Source organism: Anastrepha ludens, chromosome X, assembly GCF_028408465.1.
Source record: "Anastrepha ludens isolate Willacy chromosome X, idAnaLude1.1, whole genome shotgun sequence".
Lineage (NCBI taxonomy): Eukaryota > Metazoa > Arthropoda > Insecta > Diptera > Tephritidae > Anastrepha > Anastrepha ludens.
The window spans coordinates 38,706,460-38,725,823 of NC_071503.1; the positions used below are offsets into that span (position 1 = coordinate 38,706,460).

General features: G+C 38.4%; 2 protein-coding genes across 2 annotated transcripts; both read right to left on the minus strand.

Moving 5' to 3' along the window:
- Positions 1-12,835: 12,835 nt before the first annotated feature.
- LOC128869946 (uncharacterized) lies at positions 12,836-14,491 on the minus strand. Its single transcript, XM_054112545.1, has 2 exons — positions 13,417-14,491; positions 12,836-13,350 (listed from the first exon to the last, which is right to left on the minus strand). The coding sequence occupies exons 1-2, from the start codon at positions 14,489-14,491 to the stop codon at positions 12,836-12,838; spliced, it is 1,590 nt and encodes a 529-aa protein (XP_053968520.1).
- A 54-nt stretch (positions 14,492-14,545) lies between these two features.
- LOC128869947 (uncharacterized) lies at positions 14,546-16,336 on the minus strand. Its single transcript, XM_054112546.1, has one exon. The coding sequence runs from the start codon at positions 16,334-16,336 to the stop codon at positions 14,546-14,548; it is 1,791 nt and encodes a 596-aa protein (XP_053968521.1).
- Between the last annotated feature and the right edge of the window lie 3,028 nt (positions 16,337-19,364).

Genomic DNA, 19,364 nt, shown 5'->3' on the forward strand with positions numbered 1-19,364 from the left:
AAGAGATATACTAGAATACTCAATAGTACACATAGGTCGATATGAATAAACTTTTGTAATCATCAGTAAATATCCAATTATAATAAATCAATGTGAAACTTTTGACGTCACATCTCTATCTTAATGACATGGAAAACTCGAACTAGACTCCGTATAGCCTCATGTGACAAAACATTTCAAAGAATAAAAAACTGTAAAAATAATTTAAGCAAATACATATTATGTAAGAAACAAACAAGAGGCAGTTGTACGTATCCATTAGACAACACTAACACAAGAAAATGTTATTCTAAGGATTAAAATAACGAGCCAATAATTATTCTAAGACATGGAAATATAATAACACTGTGAATAACAAAACCATCGCAAGAACATATGTTGTACAGTCTCCAACTACCATTAATCTAGACAATAAAAACCTCTTTATTCAAGGTGAAGAATAGAATTACTTCAATCCAGTCACTATTTGAATTTAATAATAATCAAAAACTACACAAATTTATAATCACATATTAGGAACACCCAACACGAAACACCCCAATACATATTTTCACATTATGTATAACAATATTAAACATATGGTTCCTAAGAAAAATATATAATATGTATATACAATTCAAGAAAATTAAACTTCAAGAAGAAACACAGCTACAATAAGCAACAAGGCGACACCTTATCAGAAAGGATGCCATAAGTATAGTTTAACCGAGGACGGTTAATCTTTCGAAAGCAGGGGGGAATTAATACCCTAACCGTAAGCATGATAACACCATCCCTATCTCTGGCTCAACAACAGTACAGCATACTTTTGTAGCATGACATCATGCCACAACTGTTGTAGCTTCGCTCTATCTTTTACTTAGCATTAGTACAAAGTTCATTTTCCTTGTAACTTAGTATTAGTAAAAAGTTCACATTCTTTGTAACTTAGCATTAGTACAAAGTTCACTTTCTGTCCCACTTACTTACATACGGGGAATACTGCTGGAGTGACGGTCCTTAGCCGGATATAAATCCGGGACGTTTCGGTAACGTAGAACCGACCAATGACTTTCAATTCCTTTCTCTGTAATTCCACCTTATCTGTAGCTTCACTTTATATGTAGCTTATTACACGGTGCTACAGTGAATCAGAACTTTTGAAGTGACATGATAAGCACTGAAAATCTAGCCGAGAACGACGCGGAACCGTGTTCAAACAATTTTTAACACACTTAAATTTTTGAAGTGAAAACTTCTTTAGAATCGTTGGGAGTGATTTGAGACTCGATGAAACGAAAAAGCGACACCAAAAAGAAGAAGAAAAAAGATATACGTATATATATGTATGTATAGAAAATGCTTCATTACCAGGCACACAGAAGGATGGCACAAGCAAATTTAAATTTGTGAATTTATATATGTATGTATATATGCGGATATATGTATATATGTTGTGTGTATGTACATATGTGCCTCGCCACAGCAAAACATACGGTAAAATTTCTCAAGAAATCCAGCGCGCATTCATAGGCACAGCGCACATTCATAGGCACAGCATTGCATGTACAGTAGGGCGGGTCGATTTAAAAATCGCTCATTGCTCTATGAAAATCGTATTCTAGGGATCAAAATAAGAAACTTTGCCGAAGGAACCATACCTCTAAAACGAATTCTGATGTCCCTCAATTTCAAAATATCACCATTTTTGGCCTTTACATGAAAAAATCAGCTAAATGGCTATGTTTTTTCTTTATTTTTATTTATTTATAATATTATCTATTTTTTCTCTTAAGAAATTTATTTAGTCAGAACATATGTAAATGAATGAATGTGAGTTATAGAAAAGAAACTAAAAAGTTCGATCCATATTGGGGGGCATCAGAAATCGTTTTAGAGGTATGGTTCCTTCGTCAAAATTTCTTATTCTGATCCCTAGAATATGATTTTCACAGAGCAATGGGCGATTTTTTTGCCTTCCCACAAATCGACCCGGCCTAATGTACAGTAACCTTGAACAGGCAGCTGCGGTTGTCGAGCATTTAGAAACATATATTTACATACATATATGGGTGCAAACATATTTACGGAGCCGCGGGCACTCGACTTGACAAAAATTGAATATTGGCAAATAATTCTACGCGAAATATTCCAATATTGACTATTTTCAAATTGTCGAGAAAATTAGCATATGGGCGGCTCGTTTTATGAATGAAAGTACTTGCTCTTAGAACTATGAGCTCGAATTTATAAATCAATTTTTTGATGATGAGTTTTTGTTGTACAGTACAATAGTTGAAACTGTTCGGCGCCGCCGCGACTGTTCAGCGCTATGGCAACTAGGATGATGGCCGCTACGCCTGCGCCTATTAATGCATTTTGTTCTTGTAGTCGCTAGGCATAGAATTTTAGCTTTGGACGACACACGCATTTACAGGAATAAAGTGAGTGGCCTGTGTGTGCGGTTGTATGTAGATGCATATGTGTATATTAATAAGCATTGTTTTGCTGGAAGTTCAGAACACAAATATGTATGTACGTACATAGGCTAGGCCATAGTATAGCATACATACATATGTATAAAAAAATTCAAACCAAGCGTCCTACGAATGTTTGCGTGTATGTTAGTACGTCTGTGTATTATACGCGTTACGACGCTCATAATAGCAACCGCGTGTGCTGTATTGCGTCCGTATTTTTATATTCGTAAATATTTTCATTTTTAAATATTTACCACAATTGCAGGCGGTGTTACAATATACCACAATCAAAATGACGGCGCTCGTATTGTAACTCCACAGATAGATCTGAATGCACAGCAACTAGAATCACTGTCTGTTCAGCTCTCTAAAGTGGGAGAAATATGTGCATGCGAAACCAGATTGAGCAATGGAAAAACAGTTTTAATTGTGGCAATTTATATTTCACCGAATCAATCAATAAATAGCATCACGGAATTCATTCACGAAAATTTAATAAAGTATACACTTCTGGATACTTAGAAAAGATTACGATAAAGTAATAGAAAATAAAATAAAATATGAACTTTATAGCAACATTATAATGAACCTATAATTATCCCGCTCCTAATGCTGCTTTCGTCTCATTCTCTCTCAGTTTGTTTTACGGAAGGTTTCACTTCTATCGCGTCTAACCGTTAGACTGGTATTTTTTTATTTATCGTTAAAAAACCGATTTTGGATGTTTTCCGACACTTGAAAATTCGTAGCTCGTCTGCATTTTATCCCATTTCCAATCTTGAAACATTTTTCTTGAGGTAAATGTTAGTCCTTCTGACTTATGTTTTCTATTTTTCACGCTAAGCAAAAATAACCACTGATTTTTCAACACAAAACTTAAATTGTAGTCAATTTTTCCAATTTCTGCGAGTTTAACGAGATGTTGTCGATAATATTGAAATGAAAGGTTTATTTATTAGTAGAAAGCCTTATAGCTGTGTCTATTCCGAATGTAAAAAGCATTTAATTTCAAAAATCGATCAAAATGTGTCGAAGTAACGGATTTTTTTTGTTAAACAAAAAAATCAGTAAGCTGAAAGTTTTGTTCACTACTTTCATATTTGCAAATTTAATGTGGTTCTCCGTTATTATTCCCGAAATACGTATATAATTAAGTATATTTACTCATACCTGTGTCTATTCCGAGTCTAGCAAGCATTCGCCCTTATCGCGAGTTAACCGATTTTGCGATTTGTGCGATTTTCAAGCACAATTTCCTTTACTTTTCCGATGTTTTCGTCGTTTACTGATGTTGCTGGACGACGTTCATGAGGCAAGTTTTCAACCGATGTACGGCCCTCTTTGAACGATTTGTACCACTGGAAAACACGTGCACGCGATAGAGCAGAGTCCCCATAGGTTGTCTGCAACATTTTTAAGGCGTCTGAAGCCGAAATTTTGTTGGAATAACAAAATTTCAAACAAATTCTTTGTTCAACTTGAATTTCCATCGTTAAATTCGAAGAACACACTCGAGCTTGACTTGTTTACAGTAGCACAGAAAACAAACTATGTGACATATCAGGCTGAAATTTGCCGTGTAAGCTAATAACAGTCCTACCATCCAACAAAAAAATTATTTTTGCCATATGTCATCCGCGGACCGTTTTATTGATAACGTCTCGTTCATATTTGAGCAGAAGGTATATTCACCCGAAAAATGTCACCTTTTTTGTTCGCCTTATCGGCATGGTATTTTTCATGTTCGAAAAATATTTCGCCTTATTGGCAATACTTTATTCGGGCGAAATGAACGAGCGGGAAACAGAAATTTATTCACTTTTGTTTTGCAGGCGAACACGAAAGAATTCAAATGTAAGTATTTTTTTCTTTTAAGCAATAGACATTTTTTAAATAAATGTACTCTTATTTTTAGGAATAAATCAATAAATAAATCGCAATCTGAGAGGCTCTTGGATGATATGCTGCAAAACCCAGATATTGCAAGAGGGTTTGTGAAAGAAAATCGCCAGAAGGTGGCCGAATTCTGGAAGCAGCTTACTTTGGCGTTAAATAGCGTAGGCCCGCCTGTTAAGACTGAGTTTGAGTGGAGAAAGGTAAAAAGTTATGTTTATAACGCCTGATTATTTTCACAAGCTATCTATTAACTAGGTATGGACTGACCAAAAACGCTACGTACGCAAGAAGGCTACTCACAACAAAATGCATGAAAGAGGAACAGGAGGCGAACCCAATAGAACACAGACTTTTTCGAGTGCAGAAGAGGCAATATACCAACTGCTAGATATTAAAAAATCTGTTGATGGCATTGAAACTTCCCAATGCTATGGTTTGCCTGCAAAAAAGCAAAGGTCAATCCTATTACGGAAGACTTGTCAGAAATTTTTGTTTTGGATGAAGAAGTACCTGGTAGTAGCGCGTGGGTTAGTGAACCTCCTGTTCCTGAGCATGAAAGCGAATATTCACCAAAGAGCAGCAAGCAGCCAAACAGTGCAACGAAGCCCAAAAAGCAAACAAGTAGTGAATTGGTCATAAAAGAGCTGAAAACACAACAAAAACTATGCACTAAAGTAGGCGAAACTTTGGAAGAGATGAAGACGCACAATAAAGAAATGCAATACGGTACAAAAAAAGATATATCTTACATTAGAACGTTTATCCGATCAAAATGAAAAAAAAAACTAAATGAAATGGAAAGACATAATTTAGAATTGGAAAAGTTGCGTAAAATAGAAATCGAAATTTAAAGAATTAAAGGAACTAAAAATAGAAATTTTGCGAAATCGCCAATCAAAAGACTAAAAATAATTTAAGTAAGACTCATTTTTATTATTTTAAATAAAGTGGCGAACTAAAATATTGGCACAGCTAACTTTTCATATCTGCAAAAATATTTAATGTAATAAAAGTGTTTGCAATATCTCAAGGTGGATTTAATAAGGTGACAGCATTCACCCAGCTGAATTTTTCGCCGTAGGTATGGCTTACGTCAAAATGATATGCTTTGTTTGTATGTATTGGTATGTTTACATTCGTATGTTTACATTTGCTTCCTGATTTTGACATGATGCTTGCACCAAACGGAACAACAAATACATGTAGGGTTTTACTTATATGTGTTTGCTGTCACCTGTAATAAATTCGCCTTGCAATATCTGTATGAATGCGCTGACCTTCTGCCAAATAAATTCTGTTGACTTCGACAATTTGTTGATTATCTGCCATGGAAATCTCATTGAATTCTCCATTAACAGATGAGTTAGAAAAATGTAGATCACTTTTGTAATGAATGCAAATATTATGCAACGCAGCGCAAACGTTAATTATTTCTACTGCCTTTACAGGAGCATAGTACAACCAGAGAATGTTAATGCAATGAGAAGGAGCAAATGTTAAATGAGCTTTTTTCGAGTTCTAATTTGTAGATTCATAATAAGGTAATTTCAAATTCAACTTTTCTCACGAGTGGGGAATTGCAGATATTTACCACGCGAGTGAAAGGTTTCTATATTTACTTACCACGCTAGGACAGCAATTCAGATTTTTTCTGCGTTTACCAAACTACTGAGGAAGTTCATAAGATTTTTCGGCACACTACTAAGGAAATCGACTTATTTCATGCCCACAGCGAAGCGAATAAATTTGCGATTAAGAAGGCCGCGCGGCAATTCATTTGTGGTGCAGAAGCTAAAGTCGGCGGAATTATTCGTTTTGTTTTTTGGCACGTATTTAATTCAGGTTCAAGTCCTGAAGTCATATTTTTTTTTCTTGCACATTTTTTTTTTACAATTCAAACCAGGAAAGTTTGGTAAAATTATTGAGTTTATTTTAATTAAAATTTCTTAAAATACTGTTTTTTTTGTATTTCATAAATGGAAATTTCTTTTCGGTATAAAATAGTTCATATTGGATATGACCTGATTTTTATATAAATCAATCAAAACAGAAAATATGTACATATGTCTTTAATCTCTTTCATCAAATCCAAATTATATTGATGAGAAAATATCATTCTAATATCCGTCCAGAAAGCCAAACGCGCATACACAGATACATATGCATATAATTACGCATACAAACTTTCAACTAACGCAGAATATGTGCATATAAAACTGCGAATCGAATAAATGAGTGATTTAGAAAAGTTCATTAGTAATTATAGATTAGCGCAATCGTGAAAGACGTGTTGTGTATGCGGTACATAGTCTCATGTTTGACTCAGTTTCAAGTCCTGTACACACTTTTCTTTGTTCGATATTTTTATTTAATTTTTTGTATTTGGTTTAATTATAATTGATTTAAAATAGTGTATTCAGGTTTTTCTAATACCTGTTATTTAGAAATTTATTTTCTATATAACATTATTCATACTCTTTTTGAATTTATATGTAAAACAGCGATAAAGGCAATCATATGAATATGCATTCCTATATTTAATCTCTTCAGTCAAATCTGAACTACTTACATTCACATATTGATGAGAAAATATTCTAATATCCATGGATGGATCCAGAAAGCCAAACGCGCATACACGCATATGTATATAAATATATACAAACCTTCAACGAACGCAAAATGTATGCATACAAAAAACAACTACTGCGACCGTCTTCTTGTCCGTCAGTGAAAAGATGGGATATGTATACCCTATGAGCAAAAATAACCGGGAAGGTGATGTTGACTGTTTCCTTCGATTGCCAAGGCATAGTCCACCATGAGTACCTTCCATCGGGCCAGACAGTCAATAGAGAATATTATTTATCCGTTTTGAAACCTTAGAGAGATGCTGTGTGTTGCAAACCGCCGGAAATGTGAGCAAACAATTCTTGGATTTTACATGATGATAACGCGCCATCGCACTGATCAAAGAGAATACAAATCGGCCTGCCGGGGGTGTTTGGAGGACTGGGTTAAACGTTGGCACATGTGTGTTGCTTCAGACGGGTCATATTTTGAAGGAGATAATATAAATTTGCCTTAAATTTAACTCTGTTTTGTTTAATTTAAACATTCCCGGTACTTTCTGATCATAAGGTACATATATGCGGCTTTGCGGACAGCAATGTGTGATTAGCTGGAAGTCGCATTAACTCGCGACGGTCGCACAGTTAGAAGACATATTTACATACATATAAGGGTGCATACATACATACGGAGCCGCGGCCACTCGACATGACAAAAATTGAAGATTTATCAAATATTGGCAAATAATTCCACGCGAAATATTCCAATATTGACTATTTTCGAATGGTCGCGAAAATTGGCATATGGGCGGCTCGTTTTATGAATGAAATTGAAATATGAGCTCTAACTTATGAATGAACTTTTTGTTTTTGTTTTAAATTGTTCAGCGCCGTCGCTGATAGAATCATGGCCGCTGCGACTGCGTCTACGAATGTATTTTGTTTTTGTAGTCGCTAGACTTAGATTTTAGCTTTGGGCGACATGCGCATGTGAGGTATGTTTTTTTGTTGTGTTCTAGAACATTTTAGAATGTGTGGAGGCAAAGCGGCCATGGCGTTGCGATTGCTGTTGTTTTTGCGTCTATCAAAGTATTGTGTTTTTGTAATTGCAATATTAGGAATATCGACTGATGAAAGACAAAAGTATACGGAAGCAAGAAGGGAGCGCTGTGCTCGCGCTTATATGCATGAATGTATGAACGTGCATGGATGTAGTAACATATGAATACAATTATTTTGTAGGAAGTTTAGAAGGCAAGTAGGTATACTCGTATATGTATGTATATATGCCAGGACATAAAGTGGGTATATATACATACATAGAGCAGAATTGTTTTTGCACTTGTTAGGAAGAAACTCGTTCACTAGTGCGTATGTGTATTTGATTTCTTGTAAGAATGTGATCTGCTGTGACATGTGTACATACATAAGTCGAGGTTATTTGGGCATACTTGCATATGTGATATGATGTTCTTGCGCTTGTGCATTATTGTTTTTCATATACAAATGTACATACATACATATGTATGTAAATTCTGTCGAATACATTAACTATAAATTGACATACAACATAAAATAAGTGTTGATTTATCTTAAACCGATCGTTTTTTCTGAATGCAAATACCTCCTATTGACATGTACATACATATTATGTACTTATGTATATTATCATAAACCATCATTTATTTACATATAAAGTATACGTTCATTTATGTACATATGTGTGTAATGAAAAACTTCATGAATTACTTTCAGAATTTATTAAAACTTATTCGCGTCGCGCGCATACATATCTACGTAGACATCACAAACCTTTTGTTCACAACGCAGGCGCAGAAATAAACGCTCTGCGTATTTATCCTCCCCACGTGACTCGCTATCAATTCTCGGTGGAAATATTTTTTTTTTCGTTTTTAAATTTTTTTTTTAATGTAATTGTAAAAAAATGTGTAATAAATTTTATGTATCCGCTTATCATTTCAAAAGTAACAAAATGGTAAAAAAATAGGCAGTCGAAGAAATAAACGCACCGCCTATTTTTCCTCGCCACATGTTAGACTCGAGTTCAATTCCCGGCGCAAACTTTTTTTTATAAATTTTTTTTTTTAAATCGTTTTTTTTTTAATGTAATTGAAAAAAAAAATTATGTAATAAATTTTACGTATTCGCTTATTATTTCAAAATTACGAAAATAGTAAAAATTTAATTGGTTTAATGTCGAGGTGAGAAATGTGTTGTGTGTTGTGTGGGCAAAAGTCGGTGAGGTGTCTATAAACTCGGTGTGCTAAATTCCCTTACTTCAAATCTTTCAAATCTCAATTGTACTAAAAAAAGCTCACAGTAACATTTGCACCTTCTCATTGCATAAACATTCTCTGGTACAACTCTCTAGCGCTTAACAGACACCTGCATCGGTTTTTTAGAACACCATTTGTTCTTTCGATTATATTTCGACAACGTGTGTGTACTTCATTAAATTTGGCCTGAGCTGAATTATTTTCTGGTGTTCTGTATGGAGTAAGTAGCCACGGCTCTAGCGGGTTACCTGTTACCTAGTAACCAAACTCTATTGTGGGTTTGCAAATATTTTCCCATCATTTCATGTCATAAGCTGCTTAAGTTCCATTTAAAGGCATCGTGGCAAGCACCAGGATGTGTCGCATCTATAAAACGAATCTTCAGATTACTATCGCATACCTGAAAAGCCATTTATGTATACATATTTATTTCTTACTTTAACTTTAATTACGAATATAGTACTTACGAGCATAACGTTCAAACTGCATTTGCCTTTTCTGTTGTAAAATTGATGAATGTTTTTTGAAGGGGATATTATGTTAATGTGTCTTCCGTCATCACATCCTATAACTCCTGGCATTGCGTATTTTGTAAAAAAATCGTGTGCTATTTGGCGTTGTTCAACTAAAGTGGGCCAACTTATCCATTGTGGACAAAGTAGTAGCTCGAAAATACTCAGCACTTCTGTCAGTACTTCACTGAAAGAAGATTGAGCTAGGCCCACTTCATGGTCCTTCCCAACGCCTTTTTGATGCCCTTCTTCTGCGAAAAATCGCAAACATGCGCTCAATTTTACAATTGGTGGAATTCCGAATTTCTGCTCAATGGTGGCAAGGAGTTAGTAAGGACATCTAGCAAGTACTTAAATGCCGGCTTGTTTAGCTTGTAATATTGCCAAAACCTAAAAAATAAGAAATTAAGTTAGTATTGCAAATTCCCATTAGCATCTTTTGTTATCTCACATTGAATCACTTAGCTCCAAAGGGCTGGAATTGTCCCTTAATCGCCTCCTGAGCACTTTCACGTTCAAATTCTCCTCACTCTCGCTCAATAGAAACCTAAGCGCAATACTATACATATTTCTAGAAAATTTTGAGGTATATTTTTACTTTATTTTAAGGAAATAGACGCTTGCTTACGAAATTAGCACAATAGAAAGTAAATAATTTGTTCGCAATCAATTCACAATAGAGTATATCAGCTGATTCGAAGTGAAATTTTGTTCGGGCGAAATTTTTTTGCCTATTTTGGGCGAAATTTTTTCCGGGCGAACTTCCCGATAAAGGCGATTATTTGATTAAAATGAATAAGAAATTTTCCAAGTGAAGAACGTTTTTCTAAAAATAAAATAAAAACAGAACATTCTCGAGTTGAACAGAGACGGTAGAAGAATATTATAAAGTCAAAAACAAAAAAAAAAAAAAAAAAATAATGCAAAACGTAACGCAATTTGCTGACTTACTTCTGCAATTTTTTTACCTGATCAGACTACACTGTTGCGGAATTGACTGATCCGGCTCGAAGGACCAAAAATGTTGCGGGGTGAATCCTGTATGCAGCTACAAATCTGTTGCGGGAAGAACCAATAATGTTGCAGGAAGAAATTGATGCGGGAAGGACCAATAACGTTGCAGGAAGAACCAATAATGTTGTAGGTAGAAATTGACAATGTTGCAGGAAGAAAATAATGCGGGAAGAATCTTGTATGCGGCTATAAATCCGTTGCGGGGAGAGTCCTTAATCCAACAATTGCCCAAAACAATAGCGAAATTTGCTGCTTCAATTGAAAAGTTACAATTTTTCTCTCCATTTATTTTACAAAATGTTCCCTATATATACACATTTCTTTACAAACAAAACCTACTTATATTCACAGAAAATTATAACAAATAACAAACGTTGAAAAACATTAAAGTATTTTAAATTAATATTAAATTGGACTCAACATACCGCCGCCCTTGAACTATCTGAATAAGTTCAAAATAAAATATTAAAAAGAAAATGAAAAGCCTTGAAAAACATTTACGATAAGTTATTAGATTCTTCATGAAATAAATCTCCTTTCGTTGGCAAAAGGCAAAGTTTGACTATAGGGCGAACCAATTCGCCATGCGGTGTTTTCAACGTAACTACTCTTACGCGTCCATCGGTACCATGATGGCATTTGATCACTCGTGCAATCGTCCACTTCGTCGGAGGATTAGGCTCGTTGAATACAGCAACCACATCCCCTTCTTCAATGTTGCGTGAAGAACGAAACCACTTAGTGCGACGTTGTAAGCTCACGAGGTACTCGTCTCTCCAACGACGCCAGAAATGTTGTCTCATGGCAGAAATTGCTTGCCATCGCTGTCGAAGATTTCCACGAAACCCTTGACCCTCAGGTTCCGGTATTGACTTAAGCGGTTCACCGACTATGAAATGTCCGGGAGTTAGAACTTCTAAGTCACCAGCAGCTTCAGAGTTGTCACAGAGTGGGCGAGAGTTTACGCAAGCTTCTATTTCAGTTAAAAGTGTGTTGAACTCTTCGTATGATAGTGGAACTTCTCCTAATACGCGTTTTAAATGATACTTGACACGTTTGACTCCAGTCTCCCAGTAACCTCCCATATGGGGTGCAGCCGGTGGATTAAATCGCCATTCGATATTTGAGTCCGCAAAGAAAGAGCAAAGTTTAATATCCGCCATGCACAGTTGAAATGCAATGCGCAACTAATTCGAGATGCATCGCACCAGTGCACATACAAATGAACGAACAGATGTAGCCTTTGGTAGCCTTAGCTCCTCTTCCTTGGGTGAATTTGTAGAGGTAAGGTCCAGCGAAGTCAACAGCAGTGTGAGTAAAACAACGGGCGTAGGTTGTGCGAATGACAGGTAGATCACCCATGACTTGTGAGGTAAGATTGCGGTTCAAATAAGTGCATTTCACGCACTTATGGTATATATTACGGATCAAGCTACGAGCGCCGATAACCCAATAACGACGTTGCAAGACAGTTTGCATAATGCGGGGCCCAGCGTGCAAAGTGACCTTGTGTATTTCGCAGATTATTAACTTAGCAAGCGGACAATTCTTAGGCAAGATAATGGGATGCCTAACATCTGGAGCGATTTCATCATTTTTTATTCTTCCCCCAACACGTAGAACACAAGTCCCATCCAGAAAGGGCTGCAGACGCAAAAGACTACTGCGAAGTGGGATTGGTTTTTTAGCGCTGCAAAGAGAAATTTCATTAGAAAAAAAAACCGTTGCGTAAACCTTATTAGGCGAAGTTCAGCTTCAAATAACTCTTGGCAGCTCGGTGTACCAAAACGCTTTATAACATTAAGCGGTCTGTTAGCCCGAATGTTAGTCAAAAAGCGTAAAACATAGGAAATAACTCGACGCAGCTTAGAATACGATGAGTATTTTGTCATCACGGACCAATAATCTGTAGAATTAATCACATGGGCACGAATACTATTTCGTATGCCCAGCTCTGTAGTGTGCTCTTTAGATTTTTTCTGCTTCCACAATTGTTCAGTGCTTTTCAGGAAAATAGGACCAGCCCACCACAATTGATGACGAAATAATTGGGAGGGAGTTATACCTCTTGAAGCACAATCTGCAGGATTCTATTCAGAACGAACGAGGTTCCAACATTCGGGAGGCAAAACTTCTTGAATATCAGCGACGCGGTTGGCTATAAATGTCACCCATCTGCTGGGGTGAGCTTGTAACCATGCCAATGTTATAGTAGAGTCAGTCCAAGCGAAAAGCGGATAACGGAGATCAGACCAGCAGTGCAGCACGCTTCGCACTAGCTTAGCAGCAAGATGAGCGGCGCATAATTCAAGACGTGGCAACGTTGTCGGCTTAAGCGGAGCTACCTTGGTTTTCGACGAAATTAATGACACAATAATGCTACCGTCGCTTTGTGTTGTTCGTGCATACAAAACGGCGGCGTAAGCGCGCTCGGACGCGTTTGCGAATACGTGCAATTGCGTAAATGACCCAGCTACTTCAGTACCAAACCAACGGTTCACCTTCAAATGTGCCAATTGCTTGAGTTCTATGCGATGCTCCAACCACTTCGTTGCGATAGACTCAGGAATGATATCATCCCAACCTACCTTAGTGCGCCATATGTCTTGAAACCAAATTTTTTAATTTATAGTAGCGGGAGCAAGTAGGCCCAGAGGATCGAAGAGCGTACTTGCATCTGATAGAAACATGCGCTTGGTCAACTTAACTGGCGGTTCCCTCAAGTTAATAGCAAACGTGAGATAGTCTCCTTCTGTGTTCCAGATAAGACCTAAAGCGTGAACATCCTTATCGTCGACAATATAATGTGATATGTTCGTAGATGCATTAGAAATGCTTGCGATTAGTTCAGCGCAGTTCGATGCCCACTTACGAAGTTCAATGCCCCCTTCCCTCAATATTTCGGAAATATTTTGCTGCAATAATCGAAGTTTTCCTTTACTAGATGCACCAGTAAGTAGATCATCCATGTAAAAATCCTTAAGAATAACACTAACAGCCCTAGCACAACCATTCGACGAATCTCTTGCCGTCTGTTGAAGTGATCGGACAGCTAGATGAGACGCAGCTGCCACTCCGTACGTTACGCGAACCATGCGAAAATTTTGGATAGGCAGGGATGGGTGGCTACGCCATACGATGCGTTGCAAATCGGCGTGTTTTAAGGATACGCAGATTTGACGATACATTTTAGCGACATCTCCTGTTACAGCATAGCGGTGTGTTCTAAAGCGAACTAAGATGGAGTATAAATCTTCCTGCAATTGAGGTCCTATAAATAATGCGTCATTCAGCGAATTTCCGGAAGTCGATTTTGCGGACGCGTTAAATACAACCCTCAATTTGGTCGTGGTACTACTTTCCTTTAAAACAGGACGATGAGGCATATAATACGTTGGATTCATAGTCTCTGACGTGACCTGCATATGTTTCATGTCAATGAGTTCATTCACGAATTCATTGTAGCGTAAACGAAGATCGGAGTCACAAGCGAGTCTTCTTTCAAGTCGTAACAAATTCCGTATAGCAAAGTTTCGCGACTCTCCCAGAGCTACATCGGGCTTCAGCGGCAATTCGACGACAAACCGTCCGTTAGGTTCCCTTCGATGCGTTGTTTCAAAATGGTCTTCGCAGTAACGCTCCTCATGCGTAAGATACGTTTTTTGCGGAGCTTCCTCTAACTCCCATAACTTGTTCAATACTCGATCCAAATGAACATCGCAATGTAACGACTGTAAGCGTGGCATATCAGGCTCAAATCCATTCACGCTTCCAAACAGAGTCCACCCAAAGACCGTCAGTTAAGCCATAGGAGCTCCAGATGGACCCTTACGAAGTTCTGTACAGATCAGTTGATCCATAACGTCCATTCCAATCAATATATCGACCCGTCCAGGCTTCATAAAATGGGGATCGGCTAAAAACAAACCTCGGATATGTGGCCACGATGAAGTAGCTATAGTCTGTGTTGGCAAGTCGCTTGTAATTTTAGACAGAATTAACGTTTTGACAGTAAAGCATTGATTTGTAGAGAAAGAAGAAAGAGAAAGTGATACTTCACCTCTAGCTCGTCCTCCTTGCGCTGACCCAATTCCAGTAATGTTAACTTCAGATGTTGATCGCGGCAGGCCTAAGCGTTGCACACACGCTTCGGTTACAAAGGAAGCATGTGATCCAGAATCGAAAAGTGCACGTGCGGGCTGCCAATTACCAGAACAGTCGCGTACCTTCACTAATGCGGTGGATAACAGCACAACTCTTTCTACAGCTATGGGTGGATTGGAGCTCGAGTTCAAGCATGAAGAAACGCGTGGAACGTCGACGCTTGCTGGAAGTTCAAAAGTTTTTGCGCTTACCTTTGATGTGGCGTCAGCAGCGCATAACGAATGCGTCTCGTTGCCGATGTAATTGTTCACTGCGGTAACGGTCGTTGACTGCAAAGCACCGTGCAACAGAGTGTGATGACGTTGTTTACATATGCGGCAAGTGGAAGCACTGTTACAACGGTCTTTATAGTGACCTGAACTTAAGAAGTTGAAGCATATGCGACCTTGCTTCACGAACTGTGATTTTGTAGACAAGTCCAATTCACGAAATTTTTCACAACTGTAAATTTTATGAGGTCCACTACAATATGCACACACGTTACTTTGTTTTGATACCGCGTGGAACACTTTTGTCGACTTGCTTGCTGATGCAGTTTTAACCTTAATTACTACTGATGTTGTTGACGACGAAAACATCGATAACGATCGGCATCTTATCTCTAAAAATGTTATTAGTTGCTCAAAAGATGGGGGATCATCACTAACGAGCGATAACTCCCACTGCTTACGCGTTTCGAATGCCAACTTACTGACGACCTCATGTACCAACCAATCATCCCAAAAATCAATCGGACGACCCAACGCTTTAAGCTCGCGAATATGCTGTTGGAACGCATCAATTACACCTTTGATTGCGTCAGCATTGTCATGCGTAGCCCTTTTAATTTCAGCCAACGCGCGAAGATGAGATTCCACAATTACACGAATAACCTTATACCGCGATGTTAATAGACCCCAAGCTTCAACGTAATTTGCGTCACATATTTTAAAACCACTGATAATTTTCAACGCGTCACCTTTCAAGCAGCTTCGGAGATAGTGCAACTTTTGTCCATCTGATAAAGCAGAGTTATTATCAACTAACGAAGAAAACGCGTCGAAAAAACCAATCCATTCTGTAGAGTCACCAGAGAATGTGGGCAACTCCATTTTCGGTAAACGTATAACCGTGGACACAGATGCCTTTGTGGAGCTATCTTGCGATTTAGTACGACAATTTTTCACGCGGCTAAAGTTAGCTGAAGCTGTAGAGTACCAAGTTTCGGCTTGGATACGCACATTTTCTTCAATTTCAATAACATCGGCACCACAAGTAATTTCTACAGCGTCTTGAGCAACGTTAAAACGAACCCACTGTTCACTCAATAACTGATGGTAGCTTGCAATATTCTCTGCATCCATAGTGAATGCCTCATCAATACTTTTTGCCATATACCGTTTAATGCCATTGAGAGCGGAATCGCGCGGTTTAGTAGAATTCGACATTTTTAATGTGACAAAAAAGCAAACGACGGGTTTTTAGAATTTTCGCGATGTTAAATGCAGGAACGGCTGCACAAACGCACACAATTTAATGCACAAAAATAATTTTCTTAAGATTCGTTGCGCCTTTTGCTACGCGTATGTATGTACGCAAGCGAATGCGTACATGCAAAAGGCAAGCGGAGTGACTATATCCGGCTCGAAGGACCAAAAATGTTGCGGAATTGACTGATCCGGCTCGAAGGACCAAAAATGTTGCGGGGAGAATCCTGTATGAAGCTACAAATCTGTTGCGGGAAGAACCAATAATGTTGCAGGAAGAAATTGATGCGGGAAGGACCAATAACGTTGCAGGAAGAACCAATAATGTTGTAGGTAGAAATTGACAATGTTGCAGGAAGAAAATAATGCGGGAAGAATCTTGTATGCGGCTATAAATCCGTTGCAGGGAGAGTCCTGTATCCTTAATGTTGCGGGGAGAGTCCTTAATCCAACAATTGCCCAAAACAATAGCGAAATTTGCTGCTTCAATTGAAAAGTTACAATTTTTCTCTCCATTTATTTTACAAAATGTTCCCTATATATACACATTTCTTTACAAACAAAACCTACTTATATTCACAGAAAATTTTAACAAATAACAAAAGTTGAAAAACATTAAAGTATTTTAAATTAATATTAAATTGGACTCAACATACACCTTACCTAACGTTACCTACCTAGCCCTAACCCAACTCAATCGAATCTAGCCTAGCACTTTTCCTGACCTAAGTTAACCTGATTTTACCCAAACCAAACTAATCTTACTTTACCATCATATTCTATGTGTATATTAGGTTAGGTTAGGTTAGATGCACTTATGCTAAGTTTTAATAGGTCTTGATCATTCAACAGTGATGATGTTTCACACTCATTAAATTTTACATGCTTACCAGCAAATTGCAAACGTTTCTGCTGTGTCATACAAGCTTCGGTTGGTCAGTTTGGATTAGGTGAGCTTGGGTTATAATGAGTTTTGATATGTTAGATGTATTCATAGTTATGTAAACTTATTACTGTCTTTCAAAATTAGCCACAATGAGCAATAAAGCATTATCGGTCATGCGGTATTCAGTCGCAGTCTCGGTTCAGCTGGATTTTTAAAAATGTGGAAAAAACTTAAAAAAAATCGTAACTTTTACAGTTTTCAATGTATGAAGATGAAAAATAGCTTACTTCGAGCATATTTTATTGGAGTTTAAAAATATGTATATATTTGGAGTGCCCGTTGGAGAATAGTGGCCAAAAAATTGCATCACATTGAAAAAAAAAAATGGAAAAATTACACAAATCAGAGCTTGTTATTGAAAAGGGGTGCACTAGCCCGGCAGTCAACTGCGATTCAGCCCCCAAAAACGGTCCCGACCGGAAGCACTGCTACTGCTAGCTCCGGTAACGAAGGATGGCCGCTTGCGAGGGTGGTAGACCCAGCGAAAGCGAGCTACCAGGATCGCAGAAACGCAGCTAGGCTCATTAGGAGGGTGCACGAAACTCACCCAAAGGAAGGTGAAATGTCACAGGAGTTGAAAGAGGCGATTCCTGATTTCAACCCCGACTTCAAACCAATAGAATCGGCTCCAAAATGACAGCGGTCCTTGGAGGATAATAAGCCAAAACGCACAAATCAATGGGCGTGACGCCCAGAAGATCATTTTCGGAGGTTGCAAAAGACCGCTTTATCATAGGAGTCCTGGACGAGAACCATCCTGAAGGTATGATCCCCAAGGCCCAATGGAAATGGATCGAGGCCGAGCTAACGAAAGTGGCACTGAAGGTTATTCTGGAGAACCCCGGCCCCCCGCCTGCGTGCGAAGACTTAGGCTGGCACCAAGGCCAGTTAAAAATAATAGCGTGCGACGATGAGAGATCGGTTCAGCTGTATAAAGAGGCCATCTCCAAAGTCGGCGAAGTGTACCCAAATGCCAAGCTAGTGGTCGTGGACAGGAAGGATATTCCGTCCAGGCCGCGAGAAAGGGTTTGGTTACCTTCAACCGTCGAAGACCCTGAAGAGATTATGAAGCTCATTCGGGTCTGCAATCCGGATATCCCAACGCAGGAGTGGAGGTATGTCAAAACACTCACCAACAAAAACAGCGTGGAAGAATCGAAAGAACAGAAACGCGCCACCATGCAGGCTCTCCTGCTCCTCACAGAAAACTCAATTGAACCGTTAGCGAAATGCGATGGGCGATTGAGATACGGTTTTGTAAAGGTGAAGCTTCACATTTACAAAACCGACACGGATGCAATTGAGTTCCTCACCACGAAGGAAAGTGCAAAGCCCATGAGCGAACTAGAATCCATGAGCGAAACCGAGCCAATGAGCGAAGACGACCATCCCACCGAAGAAGAATACGCCTCTTCAGGCTCAGAAATGGGCTTAGAGAGGTTGTACTTCGAACGGAAGGGTAAGTATTCCGTACAACAGTGTAAGTATTTCGAAAGGGAACTTTTATGCGAAATCAAAGAAGACCCAGACATAACGCTAACAGCTGATGCTTCTTCTGCAGATAAACTTACATCATTGTAAGGAAGCCTGCCTTGCCCTCCTGGATCGTCTATCAGAAGATCAGCCGGATGTAGTCCTCTTTCAGGAACCCTGGGTACGGAATGGCGAAATCTGCGGTCTGATAACATCAGGTTATAAAGTATACAAGACCAATTGTGAAGGTACTAAAAGAGTATGCACAATTGCAAAAGCACATCTTAACATATTTATGATTCAAAATTTCAGTAACGCAGATACTACGACAGTTAGCTGGGAAGTGAGCGGAAGCAACATCTGGCTAACCTCGTTCTATTTTGCGGGAGACAACACAGGTCCACTGCCGTCGCCGCTAATAAGAAGCCTTGTGGAAGACTGCAAAGCACACAACCGCAAACTAGTCCTAGGAGGCATGCCAATGCCCACCATGCCGTATGGGGGAGCTCGGATACAAACGAACGAGGTGAGTCTCTATTTAATTATATTATACTAGCAACCCGCCCAGCT

Coding starts and splice junctions, on each gene's coding strand:
- LOC128869947 (XM_054112546.1), bottom strand. CDS start 16,336: ATGTCGAATTCTACTAAACCGCGCGATTCCGCTCTCAATGGCATTAAA.
- LOC128869946 (XM_054112545.1), bottom strand. CDS start 14,491: ATGCCACGCTTACAGTCGTTACATTGCGATGTTCATTTGGATCGAGTA. Junction 13,351..13,416: donor CATGTTTCTATCAGATGCAA/GTACGCTCTTCG, acceptor TTTGGTTTCAAG/ACATATGGCGCACTAAGGTA.